This window comes from Oncorhynchus gorbuscha, linkage group LG17 (genome assembly GCF_021184085.1).
Source record: "Oncorhynchus gorbuscha isolate QuinsamMale2020 ecotype Even-year linkage group LG17, OgorEven_v1.0, whole genome shotgun sequence".
Taxonomy (NCBI): Eukaryota; Metazoa; Chordata; class Actinopteri; order Salmoniformes; family Salmonidae; genus Oncorhynchus; species Oncorhynchus gorbuscha.
In genome coordinates this window covers 31,335,998-31,359,922 of record NC_060189.1, presented here as the reverse complement: position 1 = coordinate 31,359,922, position 23,925 = coordinate 31,335,998, and the positions used below count along the sequence as shown (strand labels likewise).

Genomic DNA, 23,925 nt, shown 5'->3' with positions numbered 1-23,925 from the left:
CTCCATGACCAGGTTACTATAAGAGGAAGGGACCACACCCAAAACAGTTTTCCTGAGGAGAAGACGACACTATAGTCTATAAACAGTGCTGCTGCTGCGTTAAGGAAGCCCTACAGTAAGTATGAAGCTCTTGTACTATGGTGAGGCCGCACAAGCACATTATAAACTCAGCAAAAAAATAAACATCCTCTGTCAACTGCATTTATTTTCAGCAAACTTAACATGTGTAAATATTTGTATGAACATAAGATTCAACAGACAAACTGAACAAATTCCACAGGCATGTGACTAACAGAAATTGAATAATTTGTCCCTGAACATTAGGGGGGAGGTGAAAAGTAACAGTCAGTATCTGGCCCTAGCCCTCACCCTTCTATCCAAAAGGTCCCAGACGTGCTCAATTGGATTGAGATCCGGCCTCGTCGCTGGCCATGGCAGAAAACACACAGAACGAGCAGTATGGCTGGTGGCATTGCCATGCTGGAAGGTCATGTCAGGATGAGCCTGCAGGAAGGGTACCACATGAGGGAGGAGGTCTTCCCTGTAATGCACAGCGTTGAGATTGCCTGCAATAAGAATAAGCTCAGTCCGGTGACACTGACACACCACCCCAGACCATGACAGCCCATCTCCAAATCGATCTCGCTCCAGTGTACAGGCCTCCGTGTAACACTCGTTCCTTTGATGATAAACGCGACTGACCATCACCCCTGGTGAGACAAAACCGTGACTCGTCAGTGAAGAGCACTTTTTGCCAGTCCTGTCTGGTCCAGCAAAGGTGGGTTTGTGAACATATGTGACGTTGTTGACTGTGATGTCTGGTGAGGATCTGCCTTACAACAGACCTACAAGCCCTCAGTCCAGCCTCTCTCAGCCAATTGCGGACAGTCTCAGCACTGATGGAGGGATTGTGCGTTCCTGGGCTAACTCGGGCAGTTGTTGCCATCCTGTACCTGTCCCACAGGTGATGTTCGGATGTACCGATCCTGTGCAGGTATTACACGTGGTCTGCCACAACGAGGATGATCAGCTGTCATCCTGTCTCGCTGTCTTAAGTGTCTCACAGTACGGATATTGCAATTTATTGCCCAGGCCACATCTGCAGTCCTCATGCCCCCTTGCAGCATGCCTAAGGCACATTCACACAGATGAGCATGGACCCTGGGCATCTTTCTTTTGGCATTTTACCAGTCAGTTGAAAGGCCTCTTTAGTGTCCTACGTTTTCATAACTGTGACCTTAATTGCCTACCGGCTAATCTGTTAGTGTCTTAAGGTTCCACAGGTGCATGTTCATTAATTGTTTATGGTTCATTAAAAGACAGTTTCCCATGCCTTTTCAAACACTTTACAGTGAAGATCTGTGAAGTTATTTGGATTTTTACAAATTATCTTTGATACACGGTCCTGAAAAAGGGACGTTTCTTTCAGGTGTATGCTAGCAGCTAACTGGTAATGTTGTGCACCAGAACTCTGCAATAGCCTAGGGACACAATCAACTAGCCGGAGACCCTCGAGGGTGTCACAACTAGGAACAGTCTGGCAGTGTGACAAACCAACACCCTGCACCCAACTGCTGCCACCATACCTACCTAAACAAACAGCAAAATAACTGAAGATATTACCAGGCAGCACCGGAAACAGATTAGGACCTGCCTCCGTCACAGGGTACACACTGGCTATCTTGGTTGGTTTTGTCACAGTGAATTTTAAAAAATAAAGCATTTTTCAAGGTCCAGGTCCTTCAATATCATTCAAATGTACTTTTAAAGGACGTGTAATAGTGTATAAAAAAGGTGCAGTAATGTGTATACCATTTCCATACCAAATAAAGAATGTTATGTCAATCTTTTTTTCTATCTCAAATTTGGTTGAGTGGATGTGCAGTAAAAAAATCCCAGAGAGTGGATCAATAGCCATTGTTGAATATTACAGCCTGGTGAGTGAGAATTTCATCATGTACCAGCAACCTATTTAAAAAGTGCATACCCTATGCCCCCCTTGGTCTGACCACTGACCCAGGCTATGATCAATAACACAGCTAAGCACACTCGTGTGTGTGTGTGTGTGTGTGTGTGTGTACACATGAGAGAGAAACAACTTGTCAATTAAAATTCCCAATGTACGCAGCCCATCTCCCTTGATAATTGACCCCCTGCACCATATTCCCTGTGGGGAAGACAGCCTTCCTCACAGCATGGACTACATCTGTAAGCACTCATATCTATACATTTTAACATTGTCATTCTGTGAACACTTCTGAAATAATGCAGAAAGCTTCTCTCTGCACTGATGATTGCATCAGCCGAGCTCCAGTGGCTGCAATCAGAGCTTCAGAATTCTAATCGCAGGGTGGTGAATTATTTCTCACCTGGGCGTCTAGTCTACAGTTAAGTCACTAACCACAGAGTATCACATACACTTTGTAAAACCATACAGACTGAGAGATGGGGAATAACTGTCCGTGCAGATACAAATATACTGTACAGAAAACAGACGACAGAGTGAAGGAACAGAGCTGGTATAGAACTTATTCAACACTGGATTAAAGAAACGCTCAAACTTGACAGAGTGAGTAAATAGGGTGCCTAGTCTTCCCAGCCACATGACAGCAACAAACACTAGGCTGACTGGGAGGTTCGCCGCTGTTCACATTTCAATGACTTTTCTCTGTAACAAATGAATGAGAAATCATTCATAAACATAAAAATATTATTTTGGGCCGTCTGACATATTTCATAGCCCAGAATGCATTAAGGCTTCTTGCCAAAAGACCTGGGACAAGGACATCCCAGTTGAAAAGAAAAACAAAGACTGAAGCAATGTCCGAGAACCCACACTTGATAAATCCCACTGTGTGCGTCTCTCTCTCAGAGCCAATACACCCACCTAACTCCTCATTCAGTGTGAATGCAACAGCAGGCTGGAAAGAGGCATTCCTGCCACCATGATAACCCTGCCCCCCACTCCTGCTCGCCTTTATTGACCGAGTACAATGACACCTCCCCTGAACTCCCCTACCCCCTCCCCCAGTGTCCATTGAGGGGACGCAGTCTTGTGGAACCCTCCCCAGCTGTTCCATTCTCCTCTGCTGAGTGTGCTGTGAAGGTCTGAGGGCCAGAGCTGGTTGACATGATCCTGTCCCTATGAGTGGAGAGTGTAGAGGTCTGGATGTCGGTGTGATAAGTCATGGGTTGACCGGGATGGGATGACTTGATGACCAAGCCCCTATGGGGTACAAGCAGGGCTCGAGCTGATGCTAGTCTAGTGCCTTTACAGAGTACAGTACACCCGTCTCTACAGCCTAGGGCAACCTGGCTGCTGGCAACCAGTCAGTGCCTGCATCGTTGCTTCTATAGCCCAGTGGCAGCAGACCCCTGAAGCTATGAACAGAAGAAGCCAAGTCACCCATCCATGGGGTGTATGACCCTGATTTTGTTGCTCTAATGTTTGGGCCCAGTGCCACAGAGAACAGGTTGGCAGCAAATGTTGTGTTAAAGTAAAACAGATGACTATGTTTGTTAACTGTATTTTGATAGGCATGGCAGAAATGGCCCATATGGCAATTAAATGCAGACAGACATTTCCCACATGCTTTTCAGCAGAAACAGTTTGTGCATATATTATGACGTCATTTTGTGACATTTTGTACTTTGGTAAGGGTTCTCTCAGCTCTTCGGGCAAACAACATTTTTTCTTAAGGCAAGCCAAATCAGTAGCCAAAGTTCACACCACTTCGTCGGTGATTGGTCAGCAGTAGGGATTCTTCGACTCGTTATCATGCACATTCTTTGGAGAAATACTGCATCAAACATCTTAGATGAAAAATTGCGCAACTAAGATCTCCGACAAAACATCAAAATTAATGACAGAACTCAAGTTCAGATAAATTGAGACTACTTTGAGGAAGTATGCTCCCAGATAGACTAAACTTTTTTTCTTGCTTTGAGGACAACAGTGCCACTGACACGGCCCGCTACCAAAACCTGCGGGCTCTCCTTCACTGCAGCCGACGTGAGTAAAACATTTAAACGTGTTAACCCTCGCAAGGCTGCAGGCCCAGACGAGCCCTCAGAGCATGCGCAGACCAGCTGGCTGGTGTGTTTACGGACATATTCAATCAATCCCTATCCCAGTCTGCTGTTCCCACATGCTTCAAGAGGGCCACCATTGTTCCTGTTCCCAAGAAACCTAAGGTAACGGAGCTAAACGACTACCGCCCCGTAGCACTCACTTCAGTCATCATGAAGTGCTTTGAGAGACTAGTCAAGGACCATATCACCTCCACCCTACCTGACACCCTAGACCCAATCCAATTTGCTTACCACCCCACAGACGACGCAATCGCTACCACACTGCACACTGCCCTAACCTATCTGGACAAGAGGAATACCTACGTGAGAATGCTGTTCAACTACAACACAGCATTTAACACCATAGTACCCTCCAAACTCGTCATCAAGCTCGAGACCCTGGGTCTCGACCCCGCCCTGTGCAACTGGGTACTGGACTTCCTGACGGGCCGCCCCCAGGTGGTGAGGGTAGGTTAAAAAAAAAAAAAAATCACCCTGCTGAGCCTCAACACTGGGGACCCACAAGGGTGCCTTCTGAGCCCTCTCCTGTACTCCCTGTTCACCCACGACTGCGTGGCCATGCACGCCTACCACTCAATCAAGTTCGCGGACGACACTACAGTTGTATGCTTGATTACCAACAACACTGAGACGGCCTACAGGGAGGAGGTGAGGGCCCTCTGTGTGTGGTGTCAGGAAATTAATCTCACACTCAAGGTCAACAAAACAAAGGAGATGATTGTGGACTTCAGGAAACAGCAGAGGGAGCACCCCCCTATCCACATCGATGGGACGGTAGTGGAGAGGGTAGTAAGTTAAGTTCCTCGGCGTACACATCACGGACAAACTGAATTGGTCCACCCACAAAGACAGCGTTGTGAAGAAGGCGCAGCAGCGCCACTTCAACCTCAGGATGCTGAAGAAATTCGGCTTGTCACCAAAAACACTCAAACTTCTACAGATGCACAATCGAGAGCATCCTGTCGGGCTGCATCACCGCCTGGTACGGCAACTGCTCCGTCCACAACTAAGGCTCTCCAGAGGGTAGTGAGGTCTGTACAACGCATCACCGAGGGCAAACTACCTGCCCTCCAGGACACCTACACCACCCGATGTTACAGGAAGGTCATAAAGATCATCAAGGACAACAACCACCCGAGCCACTGCCTGTTGACCCCGCTATTATCCAGAAGGCGAGGTCAGTACAGGTGCATCAAAGCAGGGACAGAGAGACTGAAAAACAGCTTCTATCTCAAGGACATCAGACTGTTAAACAGCCATCACTAACATTGAGTGGCTGCTGCCAACATACTAATAATAATAATGACTCAACTCCAGCCACTTTAATAATGGAAATTGATGTAAAAGTGTATAACTAGCCACTTTAAATAATGCCACTTAATATGTTTACTTACCCTACATTACCCATCTCATATGTATATACTGTACTCTATACCATCTACTGCATCTTGCCCATGCCGTTCTGTACCATCACTCATATATATCTTTATGTACATATTCTTTATCCCTTTACACTTGTGTGTATAAGGTAGTAGTTGTGGAATTGTTAGGTTACTCGTTGGTTATTACTGCAGTGTTGGAACTAGAAGCACAAGCATTTCGCTACACTCGCATTAACATCTGTTAACCATGTGTATGTGACAAATAAAATTTGATTTGAAGCACTGTCTACAGCGTCTCAATTTTTTTCAAGCGAAGGTCTTTCAAGGGTGTGTGTGAGCACACGCGTTCGGTTTGGCTAGCCACCAGCTGAACGGAAGCATGCTGACGCCTTTAGCAATCTGAAATCAATACCAAAAAACAGAAAACCCACCCACACACACTGGCTGCCTGTGGCCTGAAATAACTCAGCCAAATCAGGATGTGGACTGGATCTAGACTAGAGAGGGTTCGCCACAGTCAGACCTGGGGTTCTTCATACATGTCAGATCAGCCATAACTATCTAGATTAGAGAGGGTACATCAGGTCTCAGACCGCTCTTGGGGCCTCCTTACTGAGGCCATCACGAATAAGTCAGATTAGTGTTTTAGAGACACACTGTTGCACACGGCCCAGTGCTCTGAGGGTCTTGGGTAAATAAACTCAGCAAAAAAACAAAATCATCCTCACTGTCAACTGCATTTATTTTCAGCAAACATGTGTAAATATTTGTACAGATATAGGATTCAACAACTGAGACAAACTGAACAAGTTCCACAGACATGTGACAAAAAGAAATGGAATTGTGTCCCTGAACAAAGGGGGGGTTAATTCCCGGAAACTTCTGGGGGGGAATGGCCCTAGCACTCACCCGCCGATCCAACAGGTCCCAGATGTGCTCAATGGGATTGCGATCGGGGCTCTTCGCTGGCCATGGCAGAGAACTGACATTCCTGTCTTGCAGGAAATCACGCAGAGAACGAACAGTATGGCTGGTGGCATTGTCATGCAGGAGGGTCATGTCAGGATGAGCCATCAGAAAGGGTACCACATGAGGGATGAGGATGTCTTCCCTGTAACGCACACAGTTGTTGTCATTGCCTGCAATGACAACAAGCGCAGTCTGATGATGCTGTGACACACCGCCCCAGACCATGATGGACCCTCCATCTCCAAATTGATCACCCTCCAGTGTACAGGCCTCGGCGTAATGCTCATTCCTTCGACGACAAACGCGAATCATCAGTGAAGAGCACTTTTTGCCAGTCCTGTCTGGTCCAGCGACGGTGGGTTTGTGCCCATAAGCGACATTGTTGCGGGTGATATCTGGTGAGGATCTGCCTTACAACAGGCCTACAAGCCTTCAGTCCAGCCTCTCTCAGCCTGTTGCGGACCGTCTGAGCACTGATGGTGGGATTGTGCATTCCTGGGCTAACTCGGGCAGTTGTTGGGGCCGCCATCCTGTACCTGTCCCGCAGGTGATGTTCGGATGTACGGATCCTGTGCCGGTGTTGTTACACGTGAATGCAAGTGACGACACAATTTCCCTTTTTAAAAGAAATTCATGTTAGCAGGCAATATTAACTAAATATGCAGGTTTAAAAAGATATACTTATGTATTGATTTTAAGAAAGGCCTTGATGTTTATGGTTAGGTACACATTGGTGCAACGACAGTGCTTTGTTCGCGAATGCTGTTTGGCGAAGTAGGCTGTGACAAATGAACAGGCACCACATCGATTATATGCAACGCAGGACAAGCAAGAATCTGTTATCGGTAGACGTTCCGCAACATCCGGTGAAATTGCAGGGCGCGAAATTCAGATTCAATTATTAGAAATATTTAACTTTCATAAAAATCACAAGTGCAATACACCAAATTAAAGCTAAACTTCTTGTTAATGCAGTCAGATTTCAAAAAGGCTTTACGGCAAAAGCAAACCATGCAATTATCTGAGGATAGCACCCCACCATGCAAACACATGAAAATCCAATTTCAACCAAGCAGGTGCGACATGAGTCAGAAATAACAGATATAATTAATGCCTTACCTTTGAAGATCTTTTGTTGGCACTCCAATGTCCCAGAAATATCACAAATGGTCCTTTTGTTTGATAAACTCCTTTTTATAGCCCCAAAGTGTCCATTTATTTGGCTTATTTGATTCAGAAAAACACTGGTTCCAACTCGCCCAACTTGACTCCAAATTATCTAATAAGTTAACTGTAAACTTGGTCCAAACAACTTTCCTAATACATCCCTAGGTATCCTAAAACATATATTTTTTTAATCGATTAAATTTAAGACGGAATATACTGTGTTCAATAGCTGATAAAAATCAACTTGGAGCGCATGACCTGGAGCGCGCACCAAACAAAAGAGTACACTTGGCTTGACACTCATTCTGAACAGCCGTATTTCTCAAAGACTGTTCACACCTAGTGGAAGTCATAGGAACTGCAACCAGGTGCAGATTCCTATAATAAACCAATAGAAAACAGTCACTTCAAAAAAAAGAAAAAACCTGGATGGTTTGCCCTCGGGGTTTCGCATGCCACATTATTTAACTAAGCAAGTCAGTTAAGAACACATTCTTATTTTCAATGATGGCCTAGGAACAGTGGGTTAACTGCCTGTTCAGGGGCAGAACAGATTTTTGACTTGAGTCTGTCTGTAGATTGGGCAGCCCCCTATCCCAAAGAGGTTATAAACTAGTAATATCATCAAAGATGTGTAGTTAACTAGTGACCATGTTAAGATTGATTGTTTTTATAAGATAAGTTTAATGCTAGCTAGCACCTTACCTTGGCTCCTTGCTGCACTTTCATAACAGGTAGTCAGCCCGCCACGCAGTCTCCTTGTAGAGTGCAATTTAATCGGCCATAATCTGTGTCAAAAAATGCAGATTACCCATTGTTATGAAAACTTGGGAAAAACAATTTTAAAAAAAAATAAATAAAAATCGGCCCTAATTAATCTGCCATTGCGATTAATTAGTCAACCTATACGCACTACCCTCTGTAGCGTCTTGCGGTTGGACACCAAACCAAGCGGTGATGCAGCCAGTAAAGATGCTCTCAATGGTGCAGCTGTAGAACTTTGAGGATCTGAGGGCCCATGCCAAATCTTTCCAGACTCCGGAGGGAGGGGGAGGGGGGGGGCTGCCCAATCTACAGACAGACCCAAGTCAAAAACCATCTGCTTAATGCCTTTGCAAGCTAAACTAGGCTGCATTCAAAATATGTATGCCTGTGCCATATATGGGTCCATTTGCAGGGTGATAAGAGCATCACACATACACCAATCTACACAAAGCACAGGTCCTGGATAGAAGGTACTTGAGGCATAATACAGCAGGACCTGAGAGCTGAGTCCTGACAGACAACACAGTTCTCCTGTAACACATCTGAGACTGAAGGAGTCATGTTACAGTGTGGTGGGGGTGAGGTGGAGTGCCCTGACGCTCCACTATTGTGCTCTCTTCACGACTGTCTTGGTGTGTTTGGATCATTATTGGTCATTAGCGATGTGGACAACGAGGAACGTGAAGCTCTCGACCCACTCCACTACAGCACTGTTGATGTGAATGGCCCTCAGTTTCCTGTGGCCTGCAATAAGCTCATTTGTCTTGCCCACATTGAGGGAGATGTTGTCCTGGCACCACACTGCCAGGTCTAGTTGGTGATCAGGCCCAACAGCGTCGTGTCATCAGCAAAGTTGGTGTTGGAGTCGTGCGCAGCCATGCAGTCGTGGGTAAACTGAGTACAGGAGGGAATTAAGCACACATCCCTGAGGGGCCTCTGTGTTGAGGGTCAGCGTATACAATGGTCAGCCTTTCCTCTGCTCATAAGCCACTGAACCACAGGGCAACCATCACATACAGGTAAACGACATGCAAGCCAAAGGTCAGAATGGCCAAAACACTAGGACTGGGAATGGTGCTCCTCATCTAGGGCACAGGCATCAGAGAGAGAATGTCAAGAGTTCAACATTAAATAAGTCAGAGGGCTTGTTTTTGTTTCCCATGGCAGCGGTCTCAGGAGGGTTTCCTGCACTGGGGGGTGGGGAGCCACACACATCCAGGCTTCAGAGGTAACAACAAAAGAGGAAAATACTTGAGAGAGTGAGAGCGAGCAAGAGTGTGCTACGTAGGAAACAAGTGTGCTAGGTAGGAAAAGGAATAGGACGAAAGGAGAGATGAGAGAACATAAAAGAAAGGAGAATGGGAATGCCTGTGGCTCTTGTGCTGGTCTCTAGAGCTTTACAGCTGAATACCATAGCCAACAGTGAACATTGAAGAAACTGAACACCTCTGAGAAAAAATGAGAGCCAGGAGGCCAAATCAGAGTACCCCAGCCTCAGCTGCAATGCCGTGCAAGAGACTCCACACTGCCCAAACTACAGACAGACCCAAGTCAAAAACCATCTGCTTAATGCCTTTGCAAGCTAGACTAGGCTGCATTCAAAAGATATATGGCACAGGCATACATAGGTCCAATTGCAGGGTGATAAGAGCATCACACATACACCAAACTACACAAAGCACAGGTTCTGAATTTAAGGTACTTGAGGCATAATACAGCAGGACCTGAGAGCTGACTGACAACACAGTTCTCCTGTAACACATCGGAGACTGAAGGAGTCATGTTACAGTGAGGTGGGGGTGGGGTGGAGTGCCCTGACTCTCCAGACAATAGCCGGGGTGAGGAGGAGGGAACCAAAAAATGTCACCCCCCCATGTCCCCATTGTCCACATTTTGGTGGGGCTCTTTATGGTGCAGCGCACAGAGATTGTTATTTGGGAGCTAATCTAATTTGGGGAGAGTATATAAGGGGGGAGTCGGGGGATGCAGACACAGATGATCCCTGTGAGTGAATAGGGGCCCTGCCTGCTGTCTCTGATCTACAGTGTGTAGTTCTGTGTTTGGGGCTCAATGGGATGGATGCGAGTCATCATAATATCGTCACGTCCGTCTCCCATTCCTGGATGAAATTGGGGCACTGCCAGAACAGTCTGGGTGGCTTAAGCAAGCAAATATGAGACATGCTTTAGGTTTAGACTGAAAACCAGGCTAAGCTGGTATATGTATTAAACCAGTATTAGATTTGGCAGTTATTGTTAATCCTGGTTGGGATGCCACCAGGAGTACCCCATCCCTTGTGACATGCAGAAATAGTCTCACCACATTCGCTCTACAAACACACAAAATGGCTGGTCTTTTCACTTGTAAACTGGTGTTTTAAACGCATTATCAATCCTTACGGTACAAAACTCAAATATTTTATAACAGCATAGGGTCCAGATGAAATGTAAGGAAAGAAGACGTTTTGGTCCAGTTGCCAGGTTGTACTGTATAGTTGGGGGTTGGTGTGGGGGACTGTAACACTGCCTTCTAGGCCAAGCTTTCTGTAAGCATGTCAGTTTTGAGCTGTGTTTAGCAAAGTTGTGAAACTGTTTTCAGTTTAACTCCATATCAAATTAATTTCCTGTGTGACGAACACACACACACACACACACACACACACACACGATTGGTGCCTTAGATTAGTGGTTCCCAAGCTGTGGGGTGCTCCATACTGCCCTCCTACAGCAACATCCTGCTGAGGATTGATCTAACTACAACTTCATTGCCTCAAATGGCACACTATTCCCTACATAGTGTTTCTCTCAGATGGTGGCTCACACATACAACAGGCCAGTCTGCAACGCTCACCATATCTTATCTAGCCAGGCCTTTGAGCATGTTTGTGTGATCATAACTTCTTTTCAATGGTCAATTGTGTGATCATATCACATCGTCCAGCCCTTACTGTACTAACATGCGCGCCCTGAGGGGGTAAACGGTTGGTAGGGAAGGAGGGAGAGACCTACAACCAGAGAGCTGCGTGATCATTCAATGGTAGCTAAAGAGTGTTTGGTTGGTTTGCTATGCAGTATGCGGATTGCCATGGATTCATCTAGATCAAACGTCAGGGCCAAAATTGAATCATGGTAAAGTACAAACCGATCTGTGCAATGGTTGATGGGAACCTGAGGTTAAATGTCAACGACATTGATCGATCTACATTAATATAAATGGTAATCCGCATACTGCATAGCAAATCAACCAAACTATAATAAACGCATCAGAAGACAACCAAACAACACTACTGGCCTGGGGGCAGGAACAGAACACAACCATCCATCCATCCAGCTTGACAAAGTGAGTTTACTCTTTAGCTAACTGCTTTCACACAGAGTTAAGGACAGAAGACAACTGGGACTAATACGATCAGTCGTCTGAAACAAATGGAGAGTAGATTCATTACGAGCACACACACACACACAGAGAGACAGTGATATCTGTGTTAAACAAGAACTGCCTGATTGAGGGGAAATTAGACATTAGCGGTCAGAGGGCCGAGGGGTTAGTGAACCAGGACAGGACTGGAGTGACTTAGTTAGAAAACAAAACACCAGACGAGGCTAATCTAAAGTGAGAGGCCTAATGCATTACCAAAGCTAACTGTTTCTGTTAGCACGGGCTGGAAATCGTAAAACAGGCCTTCAGGGAGCAGGCGCCTGGAGGGGCTTTATAGTATGAAACACCACCAGCCACCTCCCCTCCCCCACTATACATATGTAGGCTACAGGGGAGGCAGATGACCACAGGGCAGGCCAGGCAAAGACAAAACATCTGTTCTTGATCAGGAGGATAGGGAGAGAGAGGAGGGGTGAAGAGTGAAACTCCCCACCCGCCTCCCTCTTTCTCCCATCTCTGTCGACTCCCACAGCAGGGTTGGACAGGGTTGGAGCAAGACCTGGGAAGACATCCCTCTACCCCTCCACTGGCCATCGTTTATTAGATCAGATAGAAACCTCTAGAAAGCAGGGGCGAGAGATATGAACCCTATTCCATCAAGCCCTATAGTGTTGACTCAACCACGTGGATTTGGCTCTAAACATTCAATACAAAAGCAAAAAAGTTAACTGAAAATGGCAAAACTACACAGGAAACCTTTGAGTTGCCATGTGGCTTGGTGACTCACATTGAAGGTGAGTCCCTGGTCTGAACAGACACAGATCTGTTAATCATTAGCCGTGTGTGTGTGTGTGTGTGTGTTTGTGTGTGTAAAAATTTTAACACGAAGCAGACCAAACTCTTTGGTTATTTACAAACCTGCTGTATGTCAAACAGTGCATGATTTCGCTTGGGAAATAAATAAATAAGACTCTGGATGGAAACATGTTTGTTTCCAACATTAAGGTAGTTTTCCTAAAGAATTTAAATCCGTTTTGTGTTTTGTTTCCTTGCCACGGTACTAATGAATAATGCGATACTGGCATCATCTCCCGGCCCTGTGTGTATCCAAGGCTCAGACCTAGCCTATCTACCTAATGAAAGGGGCCTGCCAGTGCCATGGATGTGTGCACTTCACGAGGGCTAGAATTTCTTCAGTCACACAACACACACACACACACACTAATTAAAAACACTGCATCAGAGGCATCATCTATGTTTCCCCATTGCTTTATCAACTATAACCAACCACTAAGCTAACAAAATCTACTTTCAAACAGAAGAATTAGAGAATGAGGCTCTTTTCAAATCAACTTAGTTTTAAAAACTTGCAAAGTTCACACCTTGAAAGCCACCCTAAATTTGTTGCATTACTTGCTTTTTACACAAATCGAGAACAAAAGAAAGTACAGCCAAGAGCAGGTTGGATTTTTCAACTATGGCAGCGTTTTGCATAAGCTACCCTGTAACATTGAGTATGGAAACAAACTGTCTTGCATAACACAGTGCAGCTATGTGTGAGGAGAATGTAGACATTTTGTTAATCTTGCTACCTAGCTCTGTATAATATGAATGACAGCGATACAGTTACTGAACTTTTATATTCGTATCAGAGATGTAAACGTACATTTTTGCTATGCTGAAGTTAGGCCTACTTGATGTTAGCTAACGTTAGCTAGCTAGCAGCTGCGCCATTGGCTATTTGCCTTGCAGCTAAATTAAATATGCATGGATGAGAAAATAATTCATTGAAATGTTAGCACAGGCTTGTGAATTGTTGCATTATTGAAGAGTGTAATATGGTTTTGTCCCATTAATCAAGAGTTGAATACGGTAGATGCATGAAAGGTTGCTTGCATAACGTTAGCTAGTTTAATAGTTTGCATGCTTAGCTAGCCTACTGGCTAGTGGCTATTGTGACATTTACGGTACATTTTAACAGCGAAGCAAGACAGTCTCAGCTCGTGACATTCCCATTGCTAATGTGAATTGAACGCTCTTCAAAATGGGAAAAGCTTCTTACATTCAGAGTGTGAAAGTAAAACTGAAAGAGGGAGACTAGGCTAACTTCCATACAGTATTTGGGGTGATAACACTGCTTAGTTCGGTGTGATCAACTGAAGCGGGCGACACCATAAACATACAAAGCGGGCACAGATTTGAAACTTTGGACCTGGCGGGGCAGCCAGTGGCAGGGTCGGGAAGTGTTTGAATGGAGTGTGTGTCTGTGTGTGTGTTACAGACAAGGGCGGTATTTGAATGGAGTGTGTGACGTCTGTAGTTGGGAAACCGAGGAAACAGAGAAGGAATGTGTTGAGAGAGGTCAGCCAGAACAGTTGGGTCGCTCTCCACTGTCTCACCGTGTGTGTAGTGGATTTCACCAACTCAATTACAGTGGAATAACAAGGTCGGCATAGTTTCTCCTAAAGCTTTCCACGTGAGGACTAGCGATCAAGATTCATAATGAAAGACTACTAGCCTACTCCATCTAAAGATAGTGTTTTTGTGGGGAAGCATTCATTTTCCCAGATTACTATAATTACAGGTTGTGAGATGAAACCTACAGAAACCTAGAAATGATAAGACTACTGTTGGTTTCTGATATAGGCTAATTGTCATTCATGACTGACCTACCTCTACCAAAAATATTGTGACAGAATTATCACCACAACATTTCTCATTAAAACAGAGGACATCATGTATTAGTAATTGTTTGATAATCGAGATGTCAGTGTAAGGACAGCAGACAAAACAATGAGACATTCCTCCAGGGATAACCACCACACCCAAGCAGCCAGGTCTAATCCCCAGGATGCTCTGGATGCTCACACACACCAGCTGCTGTCTGATCACCAAGATCAGACACTACACACATCTCCTGGCTCTACACGTGAAGGAGGTGTAAATGAGTATGCGGTGTGCATTAGTAAGTAGCTATAATTTGATATGGTGAGCAGCTTTAAAAGTGGTTAGGACATTTTTAATATAAAAAGTGTGTGAGGCGAGTGAGCAGGAAGTGGATAGACAGAACTGAGCTCACCTGGTAGTAGTTCTTGATGTGCCTGATCACAATGTTGAGGTTCTGGATTCGTAGGTTCACATCATTGTTCACATTCTTATTCACTCTCTGATTTGTGGGGCTGGGGTCTCTGGATAAGAAAAGACATAACATGAAAATATATTTTTGTAGTAAAGTACTCAACTACAAAAAAAATAAGAAACAGCAGCCTTTTCCTTTACTGAGTATTATATTGACTAAATTTTCTTTGAACAGCTGCTTAAGGTGTCAGCATGCATCAGTTCGGCTGGCGCCTAGCCAATCTCTGCTAGCCGGACCGAAGGAGCGAGCTTGTATACTCCCTTACAAGACCGTCGCTTGAAAAATGAGAAAAAAAAGGAGCAATAGTACTGTTTGTCCATTTTGAGACTTTGTAGCCCATTCCTCAAAAGTAATAATTCATCTAATAATTCATCGAATACAGCCGAAAAAACCCTCAACGAAGTCCAAAACACCACAAAATGATAACATAATATATGCATGAACTCTAAGGAACGGTTTCAGTTGGGAAGCGTTTAGTCTGGCATGCAAGACATACAACTATAATGTACATAATCCTGTAAATTCCCATCTTATGCTACATTTGTATGTACTGTACACCAACTCTAGTGAAAGTGTTGCTTTTACCAAATATCCACACACAAAAAAAGGAAAACAGATTACTGTTGGGGATTAGCCTAAACGTTAGAGGGGAACGGCATATAGAATATGGTGCTTATTCAGAACACACAGACGTGATGTCCTGCTTTCCTCCAAACAAGTAGGCCAAGAACACCCAATTGTTTGGTTGACAGATGTATTATGGATGCGAATGGCTTTCAGGAACAGCATTGTCCCCCTACACAAGCTGGAAGCGCACACACACACACAGGTCTCCACAGGAGAGGGTTCAAGCTACAAAGCCAACCAGAAATGTGAAAACACGCTTGAAATACATAGAGCTGATCAACAGGATGACATTTAAATATGCTGGTCACAGAACTGCTGTACTTGTTAGGTAAACAGTCAGTGGACATTGACTAGTAATAGTCTGACTTGAGTCCAGAGTGTTAGCATTGAGACCGGGTTTTCGTCTGAAATGACACCCTATTTGCCTTCTGAAAGTATCCATACTCTGACTTAGTCCACATTTTGTTGTGTTACATCCAGAATTCAAAATAGACCTTGGCTGTTTTGAGGATCTGGTCTGGATAAGTGTTGTTTGTGCTAACCTCATTTACATATGTTTTGTGGGCACACCATGCAAATGCTGCCAAGCTTGGGCCAGTATTTCAGTAAGTCTGTGAAGGGGCTTTAGTTTGGAAACAAGGAATAGTTTTTTTTATTCAAGTAAACTTGTGTACTAGCTGCCTTTAGTTCTAAATGTACAGCTTTCTGACATGGCAATTCCCAGTTCTCACTGGCTGGCTGATAAAGCAGAGTGCATCCAAAAAGCCTTTCAGAGTAGGAGGGCTGATCTAGGTTCAACTAGGTACATTATCTAGGTACATTATTACAGTGCATTCAGAATGTATTCAGACCCCTTGACTATCACATTTTGTTACATTACAGCCTTATTCTAAAATGTAAAAATATATATTTTATATACATTTTATTCCCCCTCAATCTAGACACAATACTCCAGTATTCAGACCCTTCACTCAGTACTTTGTTGAAGCACCTTTGGCAGAGATTACAGCATAGAGTCTTCTTGAGTATGACACTACAAGCTTGGCACACCTGTATTTGGGCATTTCTCCCATTCTTCTATGTAGATCCTCTCAAGCTCTGTCAGGTTGGATGGGGAGAGTCGCTGCACATCTAATGTCAGATCTCTACAGAAATGTTTGATCGGGTTCAAGTCCAAGCTCTGGCTGGACCACTCCTGAACGCTATGGACCAGGTTTTCATCAAGTACCTATCTCTGTACTTTGCTCCGTTCATCTTTCCTTTGATCCGGACTAGTCTCCCAGTCCCTCCCGCTGAAAAACATCCCCACAGCATGATGATGCCACCACCATGCTTCAACTTAGGGATGATTGGTGGAGTGCTGCAGAGATGGTTGCCATTCTAGAAGTTTCTCCCATCTCTAGAGGAACTCTGGAGCTCTGTCAGAGTGATCATCGGGTTGTTGGCCTCCTCCCTGACCAAGGCTCTTCTCCCCCAATTGCTCAGTTTGGCCGGGCAGCCAGCTCTAGGAAGAGTCTTGATGGTTCCAAACATCTTCCATTTAACAATGATGAAGGCCACTGTGTTCTTGGGGACCTTCAATGGTGCAGACATTTTTTTGGTATTTTTTTGTTTTTGAAATAATGACAATTACAACAATACTGAATGATAAAATAAGTTTAACTTAATATAATACATCAATAAAACCAATTTAGCCTCAAATAAATAATGACATTTTCAATTTGGTTTAAATAATGCAAAAACAAAGTGTTAGAGAAGTAAAAGTGCAATATGTGCCATGTAAGAAAGCTAACGTTTAAGTTCCTTGCTCAGAACATGAGTACATATGAAAGCTGGTGGTTCCTTTTAACATGAATCGTCAATATTCCCAGGTAAGAAGTTTTAGGTTGTAGTTATTATAGGACTATTTCTCTCTATACCATTTGTATTTCATATACCTTTGACGATTGGATGTTCTTATAGGCACTTTAGTATTGCCAGTGTAACAGTATAGCTTCCGTCCCTCTCCTCGCTCCTACCTGGGCTCGAACCAGGAACACAGCCACCCTCGAAGCAGCATTACCCATCGCTCCACAAAAGCCGCAGCCCTTGCGGAGCAAGGGAAACAACCACTCCAAGTCTCAAAGCGAGTGACGTTTGAAGCGCTAACTAGCTAGCCATATCACATGGGTTACACCAGCCTAATCTCGGTAGTTGATAGGCTTGAAGTCATAAACAGCTGCTGGCAAATGCACGGAAGTGCTGTTTGAAAGAACGCTTACGAGCCTGCTGCTGCCTACCATCGCTCAGTTAGACTGCTCTATCAAATCATAGACTTAATTATAACATAACACACAGAAATACGAGCCTTAGGTCATTAATATGGCCGAATCCAGAAACTATCATCTCAAAAAGACGTTTATTCTTTCAGTGAAATACGGGACCGTTACGTATTTTATCTAACGGGTGGCATCCATAAGTCTCAATATTACTGTTACATTGCATAACCTTCAATGTTATGTCATAATTACTTAAAATTCTGGCAAATTAGGCAGCCCAAACTGTTGCATAAACACTGACTGAGTGCAATGAACGCAAGAGAAGTGACACAATGTCACATGGTTAATATTGCCCGATAGCTAAAATAAATCCAGGTTAAATATGCAGGTTTAAAAATATATACACTACTGTGTATTGATTTTAAGAAAGGAATTGATGTTTGTGGCTAGGTACACATTGGAGCAAAGATTCGCACCGCATTGATTATATGCAACGCAGGACACGCTAGATAAACTAATAATATCAACCATGTGTAGTCAACTAGTGGTTATGATTGATTGTTTTTTTATAAGATAAGTTTAATGCTAACATTCGGGTAAAACAGGAAGTCTCCAGACTGGAGTGTAATGTAACCAGGTGGTTAGAGCGTTGGACTAGTTAACAGTAAGGTTGCAAGATTGAATCCCCCCCGAGCGGACAAGGTAAAAAATGTGTCGTTCTGGCCCTGAACGAGGCAGATAACCCACCATTCCTAGGCCATCATTGAAAATAAGAATGTGTTAACTGACTTGCCTAGTTAAATAAAGGATAAATAAAAAAGGTGTGAATTTCTTTTAATAAATAGGCCAAATCGGTGACCAAAAATTCCGAAATCGGCCCTAATTAATCGTCCATTCCTATTAGAATCGGTCGACCTCTAGCTGTAACGTAACCAAATGTGGAAAAAGTCAAGGAGCTTGAGTACTTTCCAAATGTACTGTATCTAAAAAGGTAAAGCCTGATCCTATATCAGTACTACTAGAATACATGCCTAAAGCAGGCCCAGGCTTGAGTATTAGAGAAACATTTCCATGAAAATAATAAAGGGTATCTAGAACAGCAGAAGGGGGGGGGGGTCCTCTAACCACAGTGTGTACCCTCAAAGAGAGAGACACAGAGAGAGAGAGAAAGACTTCTGCTGCTGGCACTAATGGCCTGGAGGATTTCAGCCATCCACTCATCTGTGGTAGAGGTTTAACATAAAGAGCTCAGACACCTGTGCCAGAAGGTGCCAGAAGTCGACCTAGGCTATATGATTGGAACCAAAAAGATCCAAATACACCCGTGTATTTTCTCAACAAGAAAAATACAAAAAGTTAATAACCTTTAAACTATGCCATATGAAAGAAGGCCAAAACAATCACACCAGTCTACATGTATGCCATGTCATTGTGTCACTACATGACCAAAAGTATGTGGACAACTGCTCGAACATTTCATTCCAAAAATCATGGAGATTAACATGGAGTTGGTCCCACCTTTGCAGCTATAACAGCCTCCACTCTTCTGGGAAAGCTTTCCATTGGATGTCGGAAACAAACCATTTCTGTATGGACCTTGCGTTGTGCACGGGGGCGTTGTCATGCAGAAACAGGAAAGGCCATTCCCCAAACTGTTGCCACAAAGTTGGAAGCACAGAATCGTCTAGAATGCCATTGCATGCTGTAGCGTTAAGATTTCCCTTCAATGGAACTAAGGGGCCTGGTCCGTACCATGAAAACCAGCCCCAGACCATTATTCCTCCACTCCCTAACTTTACATTTGGCACTAAGCAGTCGGGCAGGTAGCATTCTCCTGGCATTCACCAAACCCAGATTCTGCCGTCGTACTGCCAGATGGTAAAGCGGGATTCATCATTCCAGAGAACGCGTTTCCACTGCTCCAGAGTCCAATGGCGGCGAGCTTTACACCACTCCAGCAGACGCTTGACATTGCGCATGGTGATCTTAGGCTTGTGTGCAGCTGCTCAGTCATAGAAAACCATTTCATGAAGCTCCCGACGAACAGTTCTTGTGCTGACGTTGCAACCGAGGACAGAAGATTCTGTACACGCTTCAGCACACGGCAGTCCAGTTCTGTGAGCTTGTGTGACATACCACTTCATTGTTGTTGCTCCTTTCCACTTCATAATAACAGCACTTGACCGGGGAAGCTCTAGCAGGGCAGAAATTTGACGAACTGACTTATTGGAAACGCCAAATTTTATGACGGTGAGACATTGAAAAGTACCTGAGCTCTTCAGTAAGGCCATTCCAATGCCAATGTGTGTCTGTTGAGATTGCATGGCTGTGTGCTCTATTTTATACACCTGTCAGCAACGGGTGTGGCAGAAATAGCCAAATCCACTAATGTGAAGAGGTGTCTACATACTTTATTATATATTGCGTATGATAATTACTAGACATACCAGTGATGTCACATGGACTTATTTACATGGCTAAATCCTGCATAGCAGAGTTACACCCCTCATTGTCCTGGTGGGGGTTGTTTTCTGTCCCCTTGTCGTGTGCATAATAATATTGTCTTTGTTTGAGGAGGAGCATACAGCATTTAAAGCCCCTCATTAAGACAGATAGGCCAGGGGAAGCAGGAGCAGCTAGTCAGGGGGAAGTAGGTTAAAATACAGGACTTAGGAGGGGGTTGGGAGAGCGGGGGGCAGGAGGAGGGAGCGGGAGGGGACTGTATGGTTAGCACAGCTGGGGGCAACACAAAGGGACAGACGCTAGGCACAGTTAGAGAGTGAGGGAGAGAAGAGTAATTGAAGGAGTGCAAGAGATGAGAGAGAAAACTGGTAGCTGATTTCAGAAACAAGTCACAGCATTACAGGGAGTTTCTTAAAAGAAGTCACTGACTGCGACTGCATTGCCTGCCATTCAGGGCACATGACTTTCCTTTGAAGTGACAGAGCACAGGAAATGGTTCAGAAACTTGAGACGGTTTAGAGAAAGACCTAGCCTGAGCCACGTCAGATTTCTGAGCAGTAGTTTTGTGAGACGAGCAGCCCTTTCTGTATCAGAGCAAACTATCACAATCATTATGGAAAAAATATATACACTTCTTTAATATTTTCACATACATAACTTTCAGCAGTGAGATAATGGCTGTGTTCACTGTTTTCAGTAGATAGAGCTCTTGAGCTCAGAGATGCATTCCGTCTGAGAGGCCTCCCAGTACTAACCAAACAGACAGCCACATTGTGCCGATATAATCGCAGCCTTAGGATCACATTGACTCATGAAAGGCAGGCAAGAGCGCGAGAAAAAGCGAGTGAGAGGGAAGGAGCAAGAGAGACTTTCTGTGTCAGATCACATTGACTCATGAGGGCCAGAAAATGAGCTAAAAGAGTGAGTGAGAGTCCAATCAGTGAGCCATGAAGGCAATGGGGAGGATGTCTAAACACAGTTGGATACCAGTAGGGGAAACCATGCCAGGATGTGGTTACAAAAGGAGATAGATTGAGGCCACAAAACAGCTGCCAGATTAACATGCACGCACACATACACACACACACACATTTATGTCCACTCACATGTGTGTCATGATCTTGTGCAGGAAGACACCATCCACCAGATCCATGAACATGGAGAGTTTGTCCTCTGAGCCAGAGCCCAGGGGTCCAAAGGTCTTCACCTGAAGAGAGGGGGAGAGGGAGAAAAGGGAGGAGAAATGGGCAGAGAGGATTGGATTACTCTAAAGAGCTCAGCTCACCTAAGAGATTGGCCACACCTGGGTGTTAGTGCTTTCGGTTTCCAAGAATACACAGACGTTTCCTGCTCTGACAGATGTCAATGCAAGTTTTACACTCTCAATTAATACTGTCTATGACTTTGTGAGCATGTCAAGATATTTAGGCTCTAGATCGAGGAACCAGGAGGTCCTCCTAGAGGTGAGTCAGGGCGAGCAGAGAGGACGAATCCCAGTGACCGAAACAAAGACCGGAGGGTAGAGAGTTGTTAGAGCGGAACAAGCAGCCAGCAGCTGAGGTCCAGCCGACTGGCCAAACAGGACATCAGGGCAGGATGAGGGGATCAGCCCCCCACCATAGCCTGGTGCCATACTGTATGTGCTTAAGGCATAGCCTGGTACCATGGTGTGTAGTGTATCCATAGACTGGTGACACTGTGAAATGTTGTAGCCATTGCCTCATGCCATACTGTATGTGCTTTAGTCATAGCCTGGTGACACTGTATGAAGGCCTATGTGCTGTAGCCAACTTCTACCATTGTCATGCCATATATCCATGTAGCCTTGCATTACATTGCATTCATGGCATGGCAATAAACATACAGAGAGTTGTCAAAAGTTATACCATCAGGCTAGTCTTCTGAAACCCTGTGGCATAGCTTACATCTTATGTGATGATAAAAATGGAGCCAAAGTACAATGACCTAGGCATGGCTCTGTGATAGACCAATATTGACCAATATTGACACTCATGGACTAGATACAACATTCAGGCTAGAGGTTGTGTTAACAGCTGGCATGGCTCTTGCTCAGTTTCATGAAAGGTCCATTCCAAGTTTTAGGGAATAATAGTAGGTCATGCCAATCAAACCCAGACCATAGGAATAAAACACAATAAAAGATGTTGGCTTGTTGGGAAAATGTCAGACATCCTGGCTTTACAGCAAAGATTAATACCAAAAAGTAAATAAATCATGTAAACGAACAGGTCTACCAGTCTGCTACTGTATGTTTGAAAGAAGAAAAAAAAAACGTAATTTTTTAAAATGTCATTAGGAGTAGGAGATGGACAAGGATATTTAAAAAATGAAAGTGGCCAAGAGCAGGTTAGCAGGACACAGAGTTACATTATCTGCCATGGCACTTGCTGAGTGCACATTCACTTACCCACACCACCAGCGGCGTATCCATGAAGTTTCCCATCAACTCTGACACTGTAATATCCATGTTCAGAAACTTCAGATATTCCACCCAGTTCTTAAATCCGAAAATAGTGTTCACCGCCCGATTGCTCGCGGCCACTCATTCCTCAGCTCGAGGGACCTTACATGCCTGGTCGAGACAGAACAATGCCGTGAGGCATCGAACATAAAACCGCACGTTGTTGGGGATCTAGCGAAAACAAATCTTCACGTCGCTATAGATTCCGAAGACGCAAAAAAAAGTGCCTTTTATATTTGACAAAATTTAAATCCAGTGCAGGTCACAGGGATTCAATTTTTGGGGGGTAATTATTATAGCGTTCAGACTGCAGTTTTAGACTAAATTAATCTAAAACTTCCATAAGAGCAGAACAAAGTAAACGCGTTCACATGTTCAAGCTACATTGCCCATGTAAACTGACTGGAAGAACATCGAAAAAGAAGAGTAATCAAAAAAGAAACATCGTTGCCGCGGCCATGAAGAGAAAAGTTACAGATGCTTCCGGCGACGACAAGTTCTGTACACCTCCATGGCCTGCCCCTGCCGCACATTATTTATTTCACACACAGCATCATACAACCTGTAACCGCTTGAATAGCGCTCTTGAGTGACAGCGTGGATAGCCTATCAAATCTGGTATCAGACCTCAAATTTAACAAAGAACAGCCAATGCACGATCCCAGAAAACTGAGTTTAAATCAAGATTACGTAATTAGAGAAAAAAATATGAAATACAAATTACATATTTTACCAATAGCTGCAGTTGTTGCCTATGGGAATTGGTCACACATTTACCCAAAATGTAGGTGTGTCTTCAATCATCACAAGTAGTGGTGGAAAGTACCCAATTGTCATACTTTAATAGAAAATGACTAATGTCAAAGTGAAAAACACCCAGTAAAATACCACTTGAGTAAAAGTCTAAAAGTATCTGGTTTAATAAATATACACTATATGTAAAAGTATGTGGACACCCCTTCAAATTACTGGATTTGGCTATTTCAGCCATACCCGTTGCTGACAGGTGTATACAATCAACACACAGCCATGCAACCTCCATAGACAAACATTGGCAGTAGAATGACTTTCAACGTGGCACCGTCATAGGATTCCACCTATGACGGTGCCACAAGTCAGTTTGTCAAATGTCTTACCTGCTAGATCTGCCCAGTCTGTTCATAGGGAGCTTCATGAAATTAGATTCCATGGCTGAGCAGCAGC

General features: G+C 44.3%; 1 protein-coding gene across 1 annotated transcript in view; it reads right to left on the bottom strand.

Annotated features, from left to right (window-relative positions):
- The window catches only part of LOC124001408 (protein Daple-like), a 76,834-nt gene extending 53,579 nt beyond the window's left edge, over positions 1-23,255 (bottom strand). The window contains exons 1-3 of the mRNA XM_046308149.1: positions 22,669-23,255; positions 21,347-21,447; positions 14,833-14,941 (exon numbers count right to left, since the gene is read on the bottom strand). Of these exons, the coding sequence (XP_046164105.1) occupies positions 14,833-14,941; positions 21,347-21,447; positions 22,669-22,728 (270 nt within the window). The 5' untranslated portion in view covers positions 22,729-23,255. The remainder of the gene's footprint in view (positions 1-14,832; positions 14,942-21,346; positions 21,448-22,668) is intronic.
- Positions 23,256-23,925: the final 670 nt, after the last annotated feature.